The sequence below is a fragment of the Bidens hawaiensis genome, unplaced genomic scaffold, assembly GCF_021521415.1.
Source record: "Bidens hawaiensis isolate Kalapana, Puna unplaced genomic scaffold, B.hawaiensis_p1.1 tig00025204_1, whole genome shotgun sequence".
Taxonomy (NCBI): domain Eukaryota; kingdom Viridiplantae; phylum Streptophyta; class Magnoliopsida; order Asterales; family Asteraceae; genus Bidens; species Bidens hawaiensis.
This window is the reverse complement of record NW_027494019.1, coordinates 234,732-254,473: the sequence shown is the minus strand read 5'-3', so window position 1 is coordinate 254,473 and position 19,742 is coordinate 234,732. Positions and strand designations below refer to the sequence as shown.

The window sequence follows — 19,742 nt, the reverse complement described above, 5'->3', positions numbered from 1 at the left end:
TTGTACTCTCTCTATATACTTAAGTACTTTATCTTCATCAGGATTATACTTACTCTCACGCCGGAGGGTGGTTACGGAAATACCCCCTCTTGTCCTTCCCGTAACGAGCTCACGGTGTCTGTTTTGCAGGTTCTGGTCACTGGACTTTGGGAAGTTGTACTCATATCGTAGTTGGTTATTATCCGTATCTTACCCTGTAGACTCATTGGATCTAAGACCCGTCAAGGGGGAGTAGATCCGTGTTTCTTCATTGGCGCCATCCGTGCTTTTGTTAAATGTAAGGCCCCGTTACCGGTAGCCCTACTTTGGTGTTAGATTTACTCATAAACCCAGTTCTACAAATCAGAGTTAATTAAAACTTTACGCGGAATATAAAACTTCAACCATAATATCTTACATAACCTCCAAATCTTGTCTTATAAAACATTCATCATCATTTAAAACAAAACATAGTCTTTAAAACATAACAACATTTCTTCGAGATGCCAGTATCTTCGATTCTTTGCCATGTGTCTTCAATCACGCGAACTGCCTCAATCTATTTGCCTGCGTGCATACTAAAAGTCAGCTACACTGAGTGAGTTCTAGTTAATCACATAACTTACTTTACATACACATTTACGTGCCCGAAGGTACGCATTACATACTTAACTTGTCCGTCGATCTTTCATACACATCATAACTAACCTTACGTTATAAAGAGTGTTCGCCCTACATACCTCGGATATTATTAGGGTCCGGTCACCCTTCATCCTCGGATATTATTAGGGTCCGGTACCCTTTCTTCCATACCTCCTTAACATACTTCCTATATATGAAGTCGTAAGTTTCGCACATACATACATCATTCATTCGTCATCTTACAACATACATATAACATCAACTGTTACCTGGCAGTACATGCAATATCCGAAGATCGTTCATGTACCGACAAGAAAGCATTCATACATTTCACATAGTACATATATGGCATACACTTATCACTTAGGATAAGTGTATTAACTAATCACATCGAGTATGCACACAGCCCCGAAAACATAACAAGGAATGGGGCTAGAAACTCACCTGAATGCGGTTACGTTCACCGTTAATAGTTATTCCCTTCTTGAGATGTGCACGGCTAACTGTATAATATTTACATGTATTAATTAACTATCGCTACTCATATCGTATTTCTATCTTTATATAACCCACAACGAACGGGGTCCGGGGGCAGCGCCCCTGGCAGCGTGGTTCTAGGGGCGGCAGCCCCTAGCAGGGTCCAAGGGGCAGAGCCCCTGGCTGGGGTCGAGCTGGAAAAATTTCATTTCCATTAACTGTCTTATCACATTTTTCATTAGAATTTTGAATCACTATAAATTTGCTAACTTAAAAGTTCAAGGGCTTCTTTGTAATTAAATCATTCTTGTTTAAGTCCAGGGACCATTCTGCAATTCTGTTAAACTTCTAGTTCGTTACTTATCCTTAACGAATTGACTTGTCATGACGAACTGGTTCTTGTAACGAATTGAACCCTCTAACGAACTGGACCCTTAACGAATCAATCCATAGCGAACTAGTCTATGTAACGAATTGGACCTTCCAATTCGTTATCTTTTAACTATAGCGAATCGAGGGTCATTCGCTATCCTTTCCCTTAACGAACTGAAGCTAGTTCGTTATATTACATCAATAATTCAAGTCTTGAACATTAATAATCCATTATACAAGTCTAAACTATTCAACAATCATCTATCCTAGGTAGAACTAGCAAGTTTAGCTACTCATAGATTTTGGACAGCCATGTATACTTAAGAAAAACATCATGAACATCATCATAAACATAATCAAACTCATTCAAGATTCAAACACAATCAATAACAAGTCAAACTATCAATCACTTACAAAACAATCCAAAGTAAAAGACTAATTTAACAGAGTTAGGGTTCTTGAACAATAACCAAGGATTAGAGATGATTACTTAGGGTTTATGGCTGAATTAATGGATGTATAAGACTCCTAGTAGCTGTACAAGATCCTCCTTGATGTTCTTCTTCCTCTCCAGCCGTCACAAACACTTCAGCCGCCGCCTTATTCTCTTTTTTCTTTCTTGTTTTCCTGCTAAGTTCCGATCGGAACTGTTGGCTGTTTAGGGTTTCTTTTTTATTTTCGGGTTCTTGGCTTTCTAATGAATGAAAACTCTCATAATTAACTTCATATATTATTATAAAAGGCTTCTAAGATGCGGGCTTGGGTTGGGCCTTGAGTTATATCTTTAAAACTTGACCAACAAGTCCTCTAGAATCTTCCAAATTGACTCTTTTTTCACCATCTTTCATAAACTATCAAATAACATTTAAACTTTGTAAATTATTGCACTTAGCCCCCAATACTTTCATAAAATAAACAAATAAACATAAAAACCATAAGGAAAGTAAGTGTCTTTCACTACACATCAAACATCCTCACACTTAAGACTTTTTCGTCCCTGAAAAAGATTTGACTGCAGTTGGATCAGAATCGGAAAATCAAAGTTAAATCAAACATATAGGTTAGATTTTAAAGCTCAGAAAAACGCAAAAACCGTGATCATCGATATTGTTGTCCACCTAAACCCATGCCTTAATTTTTACCGGTACAAATAAGATCCGACAATAATATTACTTAGTGGTTTACACAATTAAGACCCGCTTATTTTCTGCTTTTACCGGACCAGACCACCACAACTTGACTTAAACCTCAAAGTTAGCAGAATTAAAACTTTGTTGCTCAATATTCATGAATAGCTAACACGATCAAGGGTATTGTTTATCCACCTAAGCTTAAGCATCAAAGTCTACCAAGCAGCCATTAGATATGATTAAGGTTCAATTATTTATAGTTAGTGCTCCCCACAACATGACATACCCCCGTTATCAAGCAATACCCCAAATCCATAACCATAGGTGAGTATGCAAAATTTCATCTGTAGGGCTTACATGTAGCGTGTCCCTTGTGGTCCGTTTCTTAATGGTAATGAGACGCGAGCAAGGGGACCCCACATGGCTAACAGCGTGAATGATCAAGTTTGTAGTGTATTTGTACTTTTTGTACTTTTTATGATCATGTTTATAGACTTATAGGGGTTTGCTCTTTGGCTTTATTTTAAATATCCACAACCCCACTTAGGAATTGTGAATACCCAGATAAATAGATTGCATACAGACCCATGGTCTCCGGACCCGAAGCATCCCATCAATACAGGATTTAAGGTTATAAAACCATACGCCAATGAGGTGTAAAACACTAAACTAGCAGTTTAAGATTTATATCACAGGCTACACGGCATACTCTAACGTTAAACCTACCCAAGCATCATATGATAACGTATTTAAATTTTTAAAACTCATGATATTTCCACTTTTTCATACCAAAATTTGAGGCATGAGTATGGCCCGACCTTTCATTGCTTATTTTCCACGGACAAAACGCTTTACCCATAAAAGATTTCCGTTTAACTGTTTTATCAAATTTGTCCTTTCATTTTCAAGGCTGAGCCTACCGACACATCCCAAGTTAAGTGCGTTTTCTTTTATTTATCTCATATTATTAGTAGTTTGAAAAACTGATTTCCGATAAATATCATCATCTCCCACTTTAATGCAACAGAAGCTAAAAACAAGGGACATTTTTTTTAAACATCAACTTGAATAACGTACGAAAACGAAAAAAGTGAAAAATTTTTATTTTTAAAATTTTTTCTAATTTTTTTTTATTATTATTTTTTCTTTTCTACAACTAAGTAAAATAAATTCCCATCCCCACACTTAGAACGAAATCGTCCTCGATGAGAACAAGGAAAAGAAATAAAATAAAAATAAAACGTAAAGCATAAAACTAAAACTTGAAAGAACAGAAATTAAAATAGAGAACGGGTTACTCCCCTGGTTTAGATGCAAATTCTTCATCAGCTGTGTATGATTCGAACGAACGACCGTATAGCATTTCATTCGCGGCCGCAACCTCGGGTGAACCAGTTCCAAAACGCTATCAGAGCTACCATACGCATAATAATACCTGTAACAACTCAAACTCGCTCGCATGTAGCGGCGTACAAAACAGAAAACAGAAACATAAGAAATAAACATATTTTTGTGTTTTTTAATTTTTTTTATTTTTTTGCTTTTTATTAAATATTTATTCTTTTTGTATTTTTATGTTTTTATAAATATAAATAAAAATAAAACAAATAAAAATAGATAATAAGGAGAATCATAATACAAACTCTACAACTCGGGCTGTCTCCCGAGTGATGCATCCATCACGACTATTCCTCAGTGAATGAGTCAAGGTAGAACACCTCGACTGTCTGATCAGTTATCGGCTCTCCTATGTAGTGCTTCAATCTATGGCCGTTCACCTTAAACTTCCCGCTTCGATCTTGTATCTCAATCGTTCCGTACGGGAAAACCTCAGTGACCGTGAACGGTCCCGACCATCGGGATTTCAACTTTCCCGGGAATAACCTCAACCGTGAGTTATACAGTAAAACCTTATCCCCACACTTGAACTGCTTATTACCCTTCAATTTCCTGTCATGCAGTTCCTTCGTATGCTCCTTATACCGAAATGATTGTGCGTATGCGTGATCCCGGAGCTCCTCTAATTCATGTAATTGATGGAAACGATTACCCTCTGCGGCGGGTAAATTAAGATTAACCCTTTGAAGGGCCCATGAAGCGCGGTGTTCCAATTCAACAGGAAGATGACAGGCCTTCCCATAAATCATCCGAAATGGTGTGGAACCAGTCGGAGTCTTGTAGGCTGTACGGAAAACCCACAGAGCGTCATCTAATTTGTCGGACAAATCCCGACGATTTGAACCAACCGTTTTCTCAAGAATACGTTTGATTCCCCGATTACTCACTTCTACTTGCCCACTAGTCTGTGGGTGGTAGGCGATCGCAAGCCGATGGGTGACCCCATAACGCTTCAACGCCTTATCCATCTGCGAGTTGCAAAAGTGAGTACCTCGATCACTGATTAAGGCTTTCGGGACTCCAAAATGAGAAAATAGACTTTTCAGAAAACGGACTACCACTCGGGCATCATTGGTGGGTAGAGCTTTGGCCTCAACCCACTTAGACACGTAATCGACGGCCACGAGTATGTATTTGTTTCCACGCGAAGATGGAAACGGTCCCATGAAATCATTACCCCAAATATCAAAAACCTCACAAACTTGAATGGCATTCTGGGGCATTTGGTTTCGCGAAGAAATGTTGCCGACACGCTGGCAACGATCACAACTCTTAACGAAAAAGTAGGAGAAGAGAACGTATTACCGACGGATGTAGATGAACTGGAAGACGGTTTTGTACGACGTCTCTCAAGAAGCTCTCTCTCTGGTTCGGGAAATCCTTCAACTTCTGGTGATCCTAGAGATCGAGTACGTCGCATACAACTATTAAAATAAATAAAAGAAATATTAATTAGCTAAACTATTTTAAACTAACAAACAAAACAAATAAGAAAGACAAGTAGTAAACAAGGCAAGTCCTAACTCGAGCCGTTCTTAATACGCCTCAAACCGTGTCCCCGGCAACGGCGCCAAAAACTTGGTGTGCGAAAATATATATATAAATAAAACACAAGTCGCAACTAAGCTTTAAAAACCAAACAATCTATCCTAGTTCACACAAACGGCAAGTGTACCGGTCGCGTATAGCAAAGATGAGGAAAGTCCGGATATCGAACTCGAAGACACGTGAAAACGTTTATAATTACTAAACTCTAACCAAGACTCACCAAAATATTTAATTAATTTATTTTAGAATTTATTTTAACTACTTAACTTAACTGAATGAAAACTTTTGACAAAACTTTGAACACTTTGGTTTAAATTCAATGAATAAAGACGTCTACCTAGGAATGAATCATGTTGATAGAAATAACAAGACAACGGATTGAAAATATTCACGACACCGATTATAAAAGATGACACAACTAAAACTTGTTTAAGAAAGTCAAATTACCTCTCAGTCTCTCTAACAAACTCTAACTTGTTTTAGTTGATTTTAAAGAATAAACCGGAAAAACAATTATTAACGTGTTCAAATGACGACTCTCCTCTCGGTCTCATCGACACACTATCCTAATGGAGACAAATACTATGTCACCAAGGATAGAGGAACAATTTAACTTAACCTAAATTAAACCAACTAATTGCACATAAACACTCAAACTTGACAAGACAAAAACCCGCTCTCGCGCGGTCTTAATTCTAACAAGTAAAAGCAACGAGACAATATTACTTCTTATCACCTCTCGGTCTCAAAGAAGGTGTATTTTAACTGATTTTAGATGATTTATATTACCCACTTATCCCTACAGTTGTACACCCCGCAAATAAACCCTAAACACCAAGTCAAGAGTCTAACAAGCAATCAATTAATCAAAACTAATTCAATTAACTAATGCAAGAGGGTTATAAGTAATAAAACATAAAACACAGCCATCACACACAATCTAATTTATGGTTTAGTTAAACTTTACATCAATAATTTAAGTCTTGAACATTAACAATCCATTATACAAGTCTAAACTATTCAACAATCATCTATCCTAGGTAGAACAAGCAAGTTTAGCTACTCATAGATTTTGGACAGCCATGTATACTTAAGAAAAACATCATAAACATAATCAAACTTATTCAAGATTCAAACACAATCAATAACAAGTCAAACTATCAATCACTTGCAAAACAATCCAAAGTAAAAGACTAATTTAACAGAGTTAGGGTTCTTGAACAATAACCAAAGATTAGAGATGATTACTTAGGGTTTATGGCTGAATTAATGGATGTATAAGACTCCTGGTAGCTGCACAAGATCCTCCTTGATGTTCTTCTTCCTCTCCAGCCGTCACAAACACTTCAGCCGCCGCCTTATTCTCTTTTTTTTTCTTTCTTGTTTTCCTGCTGAGTTCCGATCGGAACTGTTGGCTGTCTAGGGTTTCTTTTTTATTTTCGGGTTCTTGGCTTTCTAATGACTGAAAACTCTCATAATTAACTTCATATATTATTATAAAAGGCTTCTAAGATGTGGGCTTGGGTTGGGCCTTGAGTTATATCTTTAAAACTTGACCAACAAGTCCTCCAGAATCTTCCAAATTGACTCTTTTTTCACCATCTTTCATAAACTATCAAATAACATTTAAACTTTGTAAATTATTGCACTTAGCCTCCCAATACTTTCATAAAATAAACAAATAAACATAAAAATCATAAGGAAAGTAAGTGTGTTTCACTACACATCACAAATATAATGGAATGACTGATCCAAGTGATCATCTTCAAAACTTTGTGGCAGTAGGCGGTGTGATCTGATGGACGCTCCCTTATTGGTATCACATGTTCACATTGACACTAACAGGGGCAGCGCGTGAATGGTTTGAAAAACTTCCAGACGGTCAGATTTCTAGCTGGGATGATTTAGTGAAAAAAGTTTCCCAGCAGTTCAGTCAGTAAAAGAAATACACCCGTGATCAGTCAGAAATTCTGGATGTTACTCGCTGAGATAATGAATCTGTGGAAGATTTCATCACCCGATTCAACGATGAAAGTCTGAACATCGGTGGAATTAGCAAAGACGTGCTTCGTGGTGCCTTCCGCAAGAATGTTAGATGTGATGTGTTGATCCGCACAATAACTGGCAGATATGGAATGCCACAAGAATGAGATGATATTATGACTGCGGCGAAGTTGTATGCAAGAACAGAGAAAACTTTGGGATATAACAATTCAAAGAAGAAGTTGAAGGTGAAATTTCAAAATCCACGACCGAATAAACAAGCGAAAGGAACGGTTTTGGTATACTCCAGCCAAATGCGGAGACCTCGAAACCATTTGACGCAAGATCTTTAATCGGTAATAAAAACAAGCAAAATTTTTGAGCACGATCCCCCAACACTTGGACTCCATTATCACAACTCCATCGGACATTCTCACCACCGAGAATGTGAATTTCAGAAAACCCCAACCACTACCAAAAAGATCGTTCCTCGATAACAAAAAACACTACTCATATCATAACGATGTCGAGCACAACACAAATGAGTGTGTAGCCTTAAAAAACGAAATTGAAGCAGCTGTGAAATCAGGGAAACTTGAGCATTTGGTCAATGGCACTAAACCCGGAACTGGCAAAGCTCCCGCACGAGATAACCAGGGCCCATCCAAAAAGCAAGTTAAAGATTTAAATGTTTACATGATTCAAGGCGAACATAAGGTTGGGGAAAGAGAAGAGAATTCCTGGACGAGGAATGGAAAAATGAACCTGTGATCTTCCCAAGAGTTAAAGGCGGACCGAGTAATAAAAATACCTTGATTATCACCGCTCTCTTTGGTCATTACAGATCGCATTATGTCTTCTTTGACACTGGTAGTACATCTGACATTATGTACGAACAGTGCTTTGAACAACTCGATGATGAAGACAAGGAAAGGCTAAAACCTATTCATGCTCCAGTATCTGGTTTGGAGGAGAGGTGATGCACCCACGAGGAGTTATATCATTCCCGGTCACTGTTAGCGACGGGCCGGATTCATTCAAGAACTGAGGAAGTTGAATTTTTAGTCCTACCAGCAACTTCCAAACATGACATCATTTTGGGGCGGGAAGCTATTGGCGACTTCAATGCCCACCCATCAACAGCCCACGGTGCGGTAGGAGTTCCAACCCGCACCGGTGTGGCAATCATTCATGTCAACCGACATTGCTTTGCAACAGAAAGCTCAAAACCCAGCAAAGTCCCAAAACAGACTCAGAGGACTTAACCGGAAAAGTGGGTATTGAATAAAAAGTTCCCTGATCAGACAGTCATAATCGGACCCGCTATGTCAGAAATAGTGAGGACTTTCTTAAAGCAGCTGTTGACCAAGAATATGGACATCTTCGCTTGGCAACCCGCGGACATTACTGGTGTCCCGCGGAGTATTGCGGAACATAAATTGAGGGTGAACCCGATGTTTACGCCAATTGTCCAGAAAAAGCGGAAGATGGGTCCGGAACAGACGAAAGCCATGAATGAGCAATTGCAAGATTTACTTCACGCCTGAATCATCCGGGAAATCAAGTATTAGACATGGGTGGCTAATCTGGTTATCGTTCCAAAGAGTAATGGAACATGGCGAATGTGCATAGACTTTAAAGACTTGAACAAAGCTTGCCCAAAGGATTGCTACCCACTACTAGTAATTGATCTCAAGGTAGACGTTGTGGCCCCGTTTAAGTTTAAATGCTTCCTCGACGCCTATAAAGGCTATCATCAAATTCGCATGGCGGCTCGCGATGAAGATAAAACATCATTCCGCACCGACCAAGGACATTTTGTTATAAAATGATGCCCTTTGGATTGAAAATCGCGAGCGCCACGTATCAGCGATTAATGGATCAACCAACAGATTGGTCGAAACTTGGAAGTCTGTATGGATGACTTGGTAATCAAAAGCATTGAGGAAGATCAGATGCTAAGAGATATCAAAGAAACTTTCAAAATCTTGAGAAGTATCAACATGAAGTTGAATCCGGCCAAATGTTCATTTGGGATGGAAAAGGGAAAATTCCTTGGCGTAATTATTACGGAGGCGGGTTTCAAGGCTAATCCCGATAAAGTCCAAGCCGTTGCCCGCATGCCTTTTCCTTCTTCCCTGAAAGAGGTTCAGATACTCAATGGAAGATTATTTGCACTGAATCGATTTTTAGCAAACCATGCAGCCAAATCTTACCCGTTCGTTTCAACATTACAAAATTGCCTCAAGAATGTACAATTCAAATGGACCGCGGAAGCTGAACAAGCATTCGTGGAGGTAAAAAAATGCTTAATGGAGTTGCCCACACTGACAGCACCTTATGCGGGAGAACCTCTGACGTTATACCTATCGGCATCTGATATTGCCATCGGAGCTGTATTACTGACGAATAGAAAGGCTGTTCAAACGTCGATTTATTACGTCAGCAGAACATTGTAAGATCCGGAGACCAGATATTCAATGCTGTAAAAACTTGTCCTAGCTCTGGTCTATGCCGCTCGACGTCTCTGCAGGTACTTTCAGGGACATCCCATCAACGTATTAACAGGATATAAACTCAAAAATGTCATGAGTAAACCAGAATTGTCTGGACGATTGGCAAAGTGGGCCATCGAGCTGGGTGAACACGCGATAGAATATAAACCCAGACCAGCAATTAAAGGACGGGTGCTGGCGGACTTTGTCACCGAAGTTCCGCAACACAAAGAGAAAGAATGTTTGATTAAGCAACAACCCCAAACACCTCCTGAACAAGGACAGATTTGGTCATTGTTCACGGATGGAGCTTCAAGCAGTGAGGGATCTGGTGCAGGCCTCAGGCTAGTTAATTCCGAGGGTCATGAACTCACATACGCCATAAAGTTGGACTTTAAAAGTACTAACAACGAGACGGAATATGAAGCCTTTCTGGCAGGCCTGCGGATAGCTAAGAAGCTTAGGGTAAAGCATTTGGAAGCACGGGTGGATTCCATGCTGATTGAAGAATAGATTAATGGAACTTATGAAGCAAAAAAATGATGTTATGGCTTCTTATCTGTCGCAAGCAAAGGACTTAATCAGCCAATTTTCCTCTTTCAACATTATTCACATCAAGAGGAGAGAGAAAAAGTCAGCGGATGCCCTTAGTAAGTTGGCTTCAACAAATTTTGAGCACTTCGCTAAAGATATTCGTGTTGAAGTCCTGGACCACCCGTCCGTTCCGCAAAATCAAGTTCTGGTAATTCAAACAGGCGTCGAATCATGGATGACACCGATCAAGGCTTATCTATCATCCTGGGTCCTCCCAACAGAAAAAGCTGAGGCCCGTAAGATAAAACACAAAGCCTTGAATTACCAGATGAATGATGGTGTTTTGTACCGGAGATCGTTTTTAGGATCACTATTGCGATGTGTGGATGCGGAAGTCGCAAACTATTTTATACGAGAAGTCCACAAGGGTATTTGTGGCCTACATGTAGGTCCTAGGATGAATGTGGCGAAACTCGTGAATGCGGGGTATTACTGGCCTGGCATACATTTAGACGTTGTGCAAGAAATCAGGAAATGTGATTCTTGACAACGTCATGCTCCCAATACCTTGCGTCCAACGAACGAGTTAATTTCGGTGACATCCGCATGGCCGTTCCAGAAATGGGCTATTGACATTATGGTACCTTTCCCAAAAGCCCCTGAACGAGTCAAATTTCTGATAGTGGCCATTGATTACTTCACCAAGTGGGTGGAAGCCAAACCAGTCGCATCAATCACGGCATCAAGTGTTAAGAAATTCCTTTTGGAATTCATTATCTGCCGGTTTGGCCTTCCGCAGGAACTGGTAAGTGACAATGGGACCCAGTTTGCGGCCAACGGACTACAAGAATGGCTCAAAGAACTACAAGTCATTCCAAACTTTACATCTGTAGCCCATCCGCAAGAAAACGGTCAGGTTGAGCGGACCAGCCGAACAATCAAGGAAGGGATCAAAGTAAGGTTAGGAACTAAATGGACATGCTGGGTTGACGAATTGCTCCATGTACTTTGGGCCTTCCGCACCCAAAAGAATTCTAGTAATTCTGAGACGCCCTTTAGCTTAACCTATGGCACCGAGGTCATGATCCCAGCCGAAATTGGGATTCCATCCGCAAAAGTCTTGTTAATCAATGATAATGATCATGAACATCGGATGAATCTTGACCTCCTCGAAGAAAGAAGGGAACTGGCATCGATCCGCTAGCATAATTATAAACGCCAATTGTAGAAATATTATAACTCGCGGGTCCAAAAATGCACATTTGACGCGGGAGACTTTGTCTTCTGCAACAATGAGGCTTCCGGACAGGAACCTCCAGGCAAGTTGGCCCCGACTTGGGAAGGACCTTACAAAGTTAAACAAGTGTTATCTAAAGGTGCATACAAGTTAGAAAAGTTGGACGGAACTGAGGTTCCTAGAACTTGGAACGGGGCTCAATTGAAGAAGTGTTACATATAGTACGTACGTTTTCCTTTCATGTTTTGGCCTGCGTGCCTAGTAGAATAGTTAAAGTCTTGAAGTATCATCCTTTGTAATTTCAACTAGGCTTATGCCTGATTTATACAAGTTTGTTATTTTCACTAAAATATAGCTTCGTACAAATATGTAATTTTCTTAGTTTGTAATCCTTTATTGACAACAACGAAGGTCCTACAAGACACTTATATTATGAAGTATAAGACAAAGTGTACCGGACTAAGTAAAAACTTCTTATTCATCAGAAGGGATTACAAAGAGATAATAATTACAACAAAAATAAGAAGATATATCAATGGCGCCGCGCCTTCTTGTTCCGTTTTTCGCCTTCCACGTCGTTTTGAGGTTCTTCACCTTCCTCATCAAGACCAAGGAGATCTTTTAATTGTTCTATTCCATCTTCCTTTTCTGCAAGCTCAGATATTTGCTCCTCAATCGAAAACTTTAATTTGTCATAAGTTTTTGTTTTTTCGATAAGTATTGCGGCAGTATTCTGGCCGTGCAAGATGAACTCCTCCGGAAGCCTGGCTTCTGAAGCAAATTTGTAGCCTTCCTGGAAGCCTATCTGACGACAGTCTTGCTTAGACGCATTCAGAAGCACGGCAACACAGTCCCCAAGCTCATCACCCTCGCGGATATGGGCAATAACCTGGTAAATATAGAAATAAGAAACATGTTTGACATACGATGATGACAATAAAAAGAGGTACAGTTACCTGGGGGACTCCTTCCGCCAACAACCACTTTTATCCGCTTTGGCTCGGACTAACTCCATTTTATGACCAGCACATTTCAAGGCTTGCTCCCACCTCTTGAAGGCAAGGTCGGTCAAACGTTTATCTTTGGCTGCTGATTCAACCTGCAAAGTTCTTATCAGTTCATCACGTTCGTCCAGTTGTTGTTGAAAGACAGCTTTGGCTTCCTCAGTAGCCAAACGGTTAGCCTTCTCCACTTCCAAAGCATGACGGCTCTCTTTGGCTTCATCCATAGCTCCAAGGGCTTCCTTCTTAGCTTCAGCCAATTTTGCTTCAAGATCATCCCATTCCTCATTCATACTCAACCAGTCTCGACATATTTCCTGACTGGTAGAAACAGCATTCGCCATACAATAAGAATGAGATTTCAACAACTCTTGGCGAATGCGGTCGATTTGACTTTTCTTCTCCGCGGGAGGAAGGATTTCCCGCAAATACTCAAAACACACATCCGCGTCGTTAAGTGTGGTATTTTGGCGTAAGAACCAACGCGGATGATGTACTGCAGCATCCTCTTCATGAGGAGACAGAGATGTTTAACGTCCGTAGGCAAACACACTAGCCCCCTGATCTCTGAAATGATGAACGTTAAAGGAGGGGGACATAACGGGATCTTCAGAATTACCAATCTCCTTTTCTTTAATAGAAGAGGTATCAGTTATAACAATTGGGTCCTGGACAGTGTTGGGTGGTAATGTTGGCGGAGGTGGTGGCACAGTTGAACTTTTCAGACCTAAATGTCTTTAGAAAAATCTTTCGGGGCTACTGTAAGATGACAATTGCCCATCAGACACATGCTTAATTTATTATAACAGTCAAATTCAAAAAACGTTAAACTTACCTAAGGAAATATCTTCGGAAGCAAGTTGATGAAGGCGTGTTTCCAAATTCGCTCGTTTCTGCTTTTTTGACGGAGCAGCCTTGGTAAGGTGAACTTTACATTTGCCAGCTACTTTGGAAACACCCGCGCCAACAGCCTGAAGCTCCTTCTCGGTGTTAACGTCATCAACGATTTGATGATCACCCTCGGAAGCAGCGTCGGTGCCTTCACCACCCACCACCTGGCTGGTGGTTGCTTTTGAGTCTTGCTTGCGGGTCAGATCTACAGTCGAACGCAAGGGTTTAGTAGAATCAACTGTTAACCCTCCTTCGTAGAGTGACGACTCCTCGCTAGACCAAAGAAGTACTATCACTCCGCCGAAGGTGGCAGCAGTAATGGGTCGGGGTTGTAAAATGCCCTCACCTTTCAGTACAAACTCCTCACCTTTAGCGTACATTGCCTCAGAAACCGCCGGTTCCGGGCTGATTGCGGTAGAAAAAAGGAAATTATTGCGCGTACGCTACAAAATGGGCGCTTCCTTTGGGTCAATTGTATGACGCACCATCAGACCCTCCTCGTGGTCTAAGAGCGTACTAAAGACGGAATCCTCACCTGCGTTAACAAGAATGAAAGTTAGGAATCAGGAGGAAGTTAAGAACAAAATTAACTCCATACTTACTTTTGTCTAGTTTCTCGTAATACGGGTCCAAATTGGGGAAGGGCCATAATCGGCTCATCTTGACACTTACCATCGCCCCTCATGTATGGGACGCATAGGTGTCAGTGTCTTGGTCAACGTAAGGAACCTAGGAAGGTCCTCATATGCGGCGGCAGAGATTACCGGCATTCTATCATCCGATTTACGATGAACCATCGTAAAAGGAATAACATCCTCCCGGATCCAAAAGAACTTCGGCTTCCATCCTTATAGGCTGCGGATCCACTCAGTGCCGATAACTCCCTTCCCGGTTGTGGCAAAGCTATACCAACCATCGCGGTAGGTCATCTTGTAAAATATGGCAAACATGCCAACAGACGGTTCAAAGTTGCCAGCTTGACAACAGAATTTTAAGTGTCGAATTCTTAATATCCCGAAAGGATGAATCTGCGATAAGTGGATTTTGTATGTCGTCAAATTTGATTGAACATACCTTGTCACGGGTAATCGGAAATTTCCCGTTGCAAAGTGGTCCACGTAAACGGCCATTTTATTCGCCGGCGGAGCAGTGGCAACCGTGCCGTCAGCCGGATGCTCAGCCTCCTATGCCGGTGCCAGATCGTATACGTTTATAGCATCGTTGTAATCTTTTTCCTTAAGGTTAGCGCCAACCTCATGAATAGCAGGAGCATTCTTCTTGTCACCCACTTTCTAAATACATTGGATTAGGAAATTGAAAGATAAAACAAAGAAGTTTCAAATCTTCTATCCAAGAGATAAAAGAGAAGAAATCAATAGACGATAGGAATGAATTGGAGACCACATGTGATCTTTTATACACGTCGCAATTAGTGCGACCGATTGATTGCTAGAGGAGAGAGAAAAGTCGGACCGTTAGATGAGAGACACATCAGGCGCGAAAGATGAGAAAGCAAAAACAGGTTGTCAAAAGACGTCATGCACGTCTTGTCAGTTGTTTCTTAATATTTATCTTTCCGCCACATCATCATAACCATCCCACTTGAAAAATTCAAAATGTGGATAATTCGAAATATCCAACAGAAGATATAATTTTATGTACAATAAGATATTCACAAAAGACAAAAAGTTCCTTTTTATTCACATTCAAAGACGGTTACAAAATTTGAATAAATATTATAAGTCTTAATCTATTCTAAGGATTAGGAATTGATGTATCCTCAGGCGGGCTATCATCCGACTCGTCATCCAAATAATCTTTTAGCTGTTGCACACCATCGCTGGCAGATGCAAACTCTGGAAGCATACCTTGCAACGGAAATACCAGATCATCATATTCTTTGATCGCATGTCGTATTCCTGCTTAACATCGAGACCGGGAAGCGGATGATCTTGAAAGGAACGACCAGTTTGAGCATACACCATCCCTTCATTAAAGCCCGTCACACGGCCGGCCTGGGAAGAAGTAGTCATCAAGTTAGCAAAGCTGTCAGTTAGTTCAGAACTTCCTTTAATGTGTCGAATGACCTGAGAAAGGAAAAAATGGTTCTTTATCATCAATAACATCAAATGTATAATGAAAGTCGTGCAAAAGAAACTTACAGAGTCAAGCCCTCGGTCCAACAACCACTGGCGGTCTCGCTCAGCACGTTCCGCCCTTTTCAGAAGTTCCCGCAACTCATCAGACATCTTTTTCTTATCAGTTAAAGCTTCAGTTGCACGGGCTTCCGCTTCTTCACGTACTTGCAGCAAAGAATCATAAGATGCCTGCATTTTAGCAGCGTTTTTATCTTTAAGCTCAGACTGCTCTTTCTGTAGCTTCAATTCTGTTTCAAGTTCCTGGATCCGGTTGCCTTGGCGAGTTACCTGGTTTTCTAAAGCCGAATTAGCTTCAAGGGCCCGCGCCAAGTCATCCTTTTTCTTTTGAGTTTCAGCACGAGCAGCTTCAAGAACAGAAGTTTGCCTCTCGCATGCTTCTTTCCATTGACGGGCAGAAGTGGCATGCCGATCCTTTTCACTTTGTAGAGCAATTTCGGCGTCAGATAATTTCCATTTAGCCGTATTCGCCACCGAGCGATGCTCATCAGCGTCTTTTTTAGCTTCCTCGACAGCTCAAGAAGCTTCCCCAAGTTTACCACTAATTGTTCGCCATCCACGCAGTATTTCTTGTCTGCAAGCCAAAGTGTTGGCTAAAGACGAAGAAAAGTCAATGTGAAGATCGTGGCGGGAGCGTCCACGTTGGTGAATCCTCTTCGCAGGCGGCACACATGGCTTAATGAAAGCCATACATATATCCGGGTAAGTGAACCGGGACCCATTAAAAATTTCCTAGTTGGGAGTAAATAGTTCGTAATCCTCCCCCGGATTCGCCTCTCCATAATAATCAGAACTTGATGCATGGAGGCGAACTGGGATAGAGGAAGACTGTTGAGGAGCACCATGTGTCGTTCCCCCTCCGGCATCATGAAACGATCGCCCAAACTGAAAATCACCTCCCTCAACCGTGGGTAGAGGCGAGGAAGTGAAAGAAAATTGTGGAGGAGGACGAGGTGGGGATTCCTGAGTTCTGAAGCCTTCCGCATTCACAGCAGGATTATTTTCTTGAGAACCAGAAATCTCCCCTGTCTGAAAAAGATAATCCAAGGAGTCATTGACCCCTGATTGGAGATTCGACTCATCCACATTTGTCTCAGCAGGAGGGGTAGGAGACCTATCTTTTTTCTCCTTCTCCAGAGGTGGAGACGGTTGTTTCTCAAACTCAGGCGTTGGCGATGGTAATTTGTCTGATATAACATCTCCAACAATCGATAGATCTGTACAAGAAACCCACATTTAACCACCAATCAAAACGAAATGCAAAACGTTGAGTACGTACCAGTCATCGCCCTCATGCATTCAGCAATACTGGACTTCGGCTTCTTTTGACGATGAGTATGTTGTTTCTTTGCCGCTGGTTCGCCTCTAGCATCTGTGAAACTCATGCCTATATCACTTTCCTGAGAAGACCTAAGAGTCCTCTTTTGCTCCAACTCTGCCAATAGGTGCGAGACAGATGAAAATTCAGAAGTGTCATCAGAGCTCCCTTCTTCTTGGGTGGCAGAATCATCACTCGAAGAGAGAATGACGATCACCCCTTCAGAAGTAAGGGCATTAAGCGGAGGAGGGTTTAAAACATACGCACCTGACTAAAAGGTAGCGTCCGAAACAATTGGTTCGGAACGCACCTTAACGGGAAAAAGGAAGTGGTTCGCCGTCTTTTCAAGGATAGGTTTATATTTCGCATTGTGAATACTCTTCCTCACACAACCCTTATCCTCAAAAAGAGCGTTTAGCATAGGTCCTGGACCTGAAATATAAACATAAAAAGTAAATCGCAAAGTTTCAAACAAAAAAAGAAGAAAGAGGGTGACTTACGCTCGTCTAAACCAATGAAAACAGGCTCCAAATATGGAGATGGCCACTGACGGCTCATACCCGCCCATACAAGGGCCTCCTTGGGCAACGTCCGCATTGGAGTTGGTTCCGAAACAAGAATGCAGAACCACTCTCGACCTTCATGAGAAGCCGTGACGATTTCCGGAAGAGCCTCGTTCGCCGGGCGACGAACCATTACCTCCGGCACGACATCCTCGGATATCCAGAAAAACTTGTTGCGCCAGTCCTTCGAACCCTTCTCGACCACGTGACCAATAACCCTGTCGGCTACTGACTGACATGTGAACCAACCACCTCGGTTGGCCATCCGATAAAAAACAGGAAATTGGTCAAGTCAAGGCAACATCTCATGTGCCATACACACAAATTCATAATGATGAATTCGCATGACGGCACGAGGATGTTGTAACACCCCGGCTAAAGCGGAATACGCCCGAGTGTGACGTACAGATTGCCCAAAACACATGTGACACTATTAAGTGACAATATTATCATTAATTAATTTGAACATCAAATACACAAGTTTGTAACAAGAAATACAAGGAAAATACAAGAACAATTAACAACTTGTCCATTTATTAATATACCTAAGTTCTAGTGTCTTCTCCGTTTCATCCTCTAATAATTGTACCTGTAACATATATATAAAATAAAGTCAACTAAATGAATAGTTGGTGAGTTCACACATTTTTATATAATACATAAAAATCATACAATTCCATGAAAAAGTGTAAATGAGCAAGTAATGTCATTTCCAACTGGGATTGTGCACCAGCGTACTCAGATAAGCGCAAGTAAGGTCCTTTCCAGTTGGGATTGTGCACCAACGTACTCGGATAATGATGCCCTTTTCCACTCATAACAACAAATGTATTGAGCGCAAAGGGGGGCGTATGATCATACTATCTTGAAGTAATCCATGAGCAAGTAATTTGTAGCAAGTAACAAGTAAACACACAAGTCCATGTAGCGAATTGTAGTTTGTAAATAATGAATAAACGAAATTGAATTGTTGATAAGATATATATGTTACCCCCAAAATAGTTAAAAAGGGTAAAAAGGGGGTGTGAGAAACTCACCTTGAAGTTGAAGACAAACTTGAAATAAAACTGAAAGCGTGTAAAAGGAGCCGAAGCAATTGAACGTCACAACTAAAATGAAATGTACAAAATAAAATATTAACTAACCACTTATAAAAGAAAATAAATCTATTTTCCGGAAATTAGAAGTGTTTAAATGTATATTATATTATTTTATGGAGTTCGATATTATACTTTAACGGGATTTAGTTTTGAAATAAAAATAATTATGTTAGCGTGATATATAGTTTAACGAAATAATAGTTATTAATATAATACTACTTATGAGATTAATATTATATTTGAATATAATAATGTTTACGGGATTTTACCGGTATATTTTAGTTTAGTATAAACGTTGTCGTTTGGAATTTATAAAGTTTTACAACGAGATTGTATATACATTTATATATTTATTACACGAGTTTTAACAAACGTTTTGGGTTGGAAAAAGCTTGGTTTTCGGATGAAATGGGTATAACATAAACTAAAACAATTTTATTTAATTAAAAATGATTTTTATTGGATTTATAAAAATTCATATTCATAAATATATATATATATATAATTTATTATGTCTAAAAAAACATGGTTTTGAAAAATATAAAAAGATGTTGCAGTGACACTGATTCGAAACCGGGTCTCCATGACCACAACACACAAACACAACCACTGGACCACTTCAGTTTCGTTGTTGAAAGATGAAAATAAAAATTTATAAACACACTCTCATGTTCATCATCATCCTAACAAACCCTAGATTCAATCCTTCAAATCCATTTCATGTTTGCCCGATTTATGATAGGGGGTTTATCATACGCATAAAAACAATAAGATTTCATATAACCATTACCTCTAAATGTTACGGATTGGTGGAGAACTAGACTTGGCCGAAATGGTACTTGGATGAACAGATTCGAGGTTATGGACATTTTGTTGTGTAATTTTATGTTTGCATTATGTTTAGATGACTATTAGGGT

The 19,742-nt window shown here is 40.3% G+C and overlaps 1 protein-coding gene across 1 annotated transcript; it reads left to right on the top strand.

The window, feature by feature from the left end:
• The first annotated feature begins 10,541 nt into the window (after nucleotides 1-10,541).
• LOC143571157 (uncharacterized) lies at nucleotides 10,542-11,105 on the top strand. Its single transcript, XM_077056658.1, has one exon. The coding sequence runs from the start codon at nucleotides 10,542-10,544 to the stop codon at nucleotides 11,103-11,105; it is 564 nt and encodes a 187-aa protein (XP_076912773.1).
• The last annotated feature ends 8,637 nt before the right edge of the window (nucleotides 11,106-19,742 follow it).

Coding starts and splice junctions, on each gene's coding strand:
- LOC143571157 (XM_077056658.1), top strand. CDS start 10,542: ATGGAACTTATGAAGCAAAAAAATGATGTTATGGCTTCTTATCTGTCG.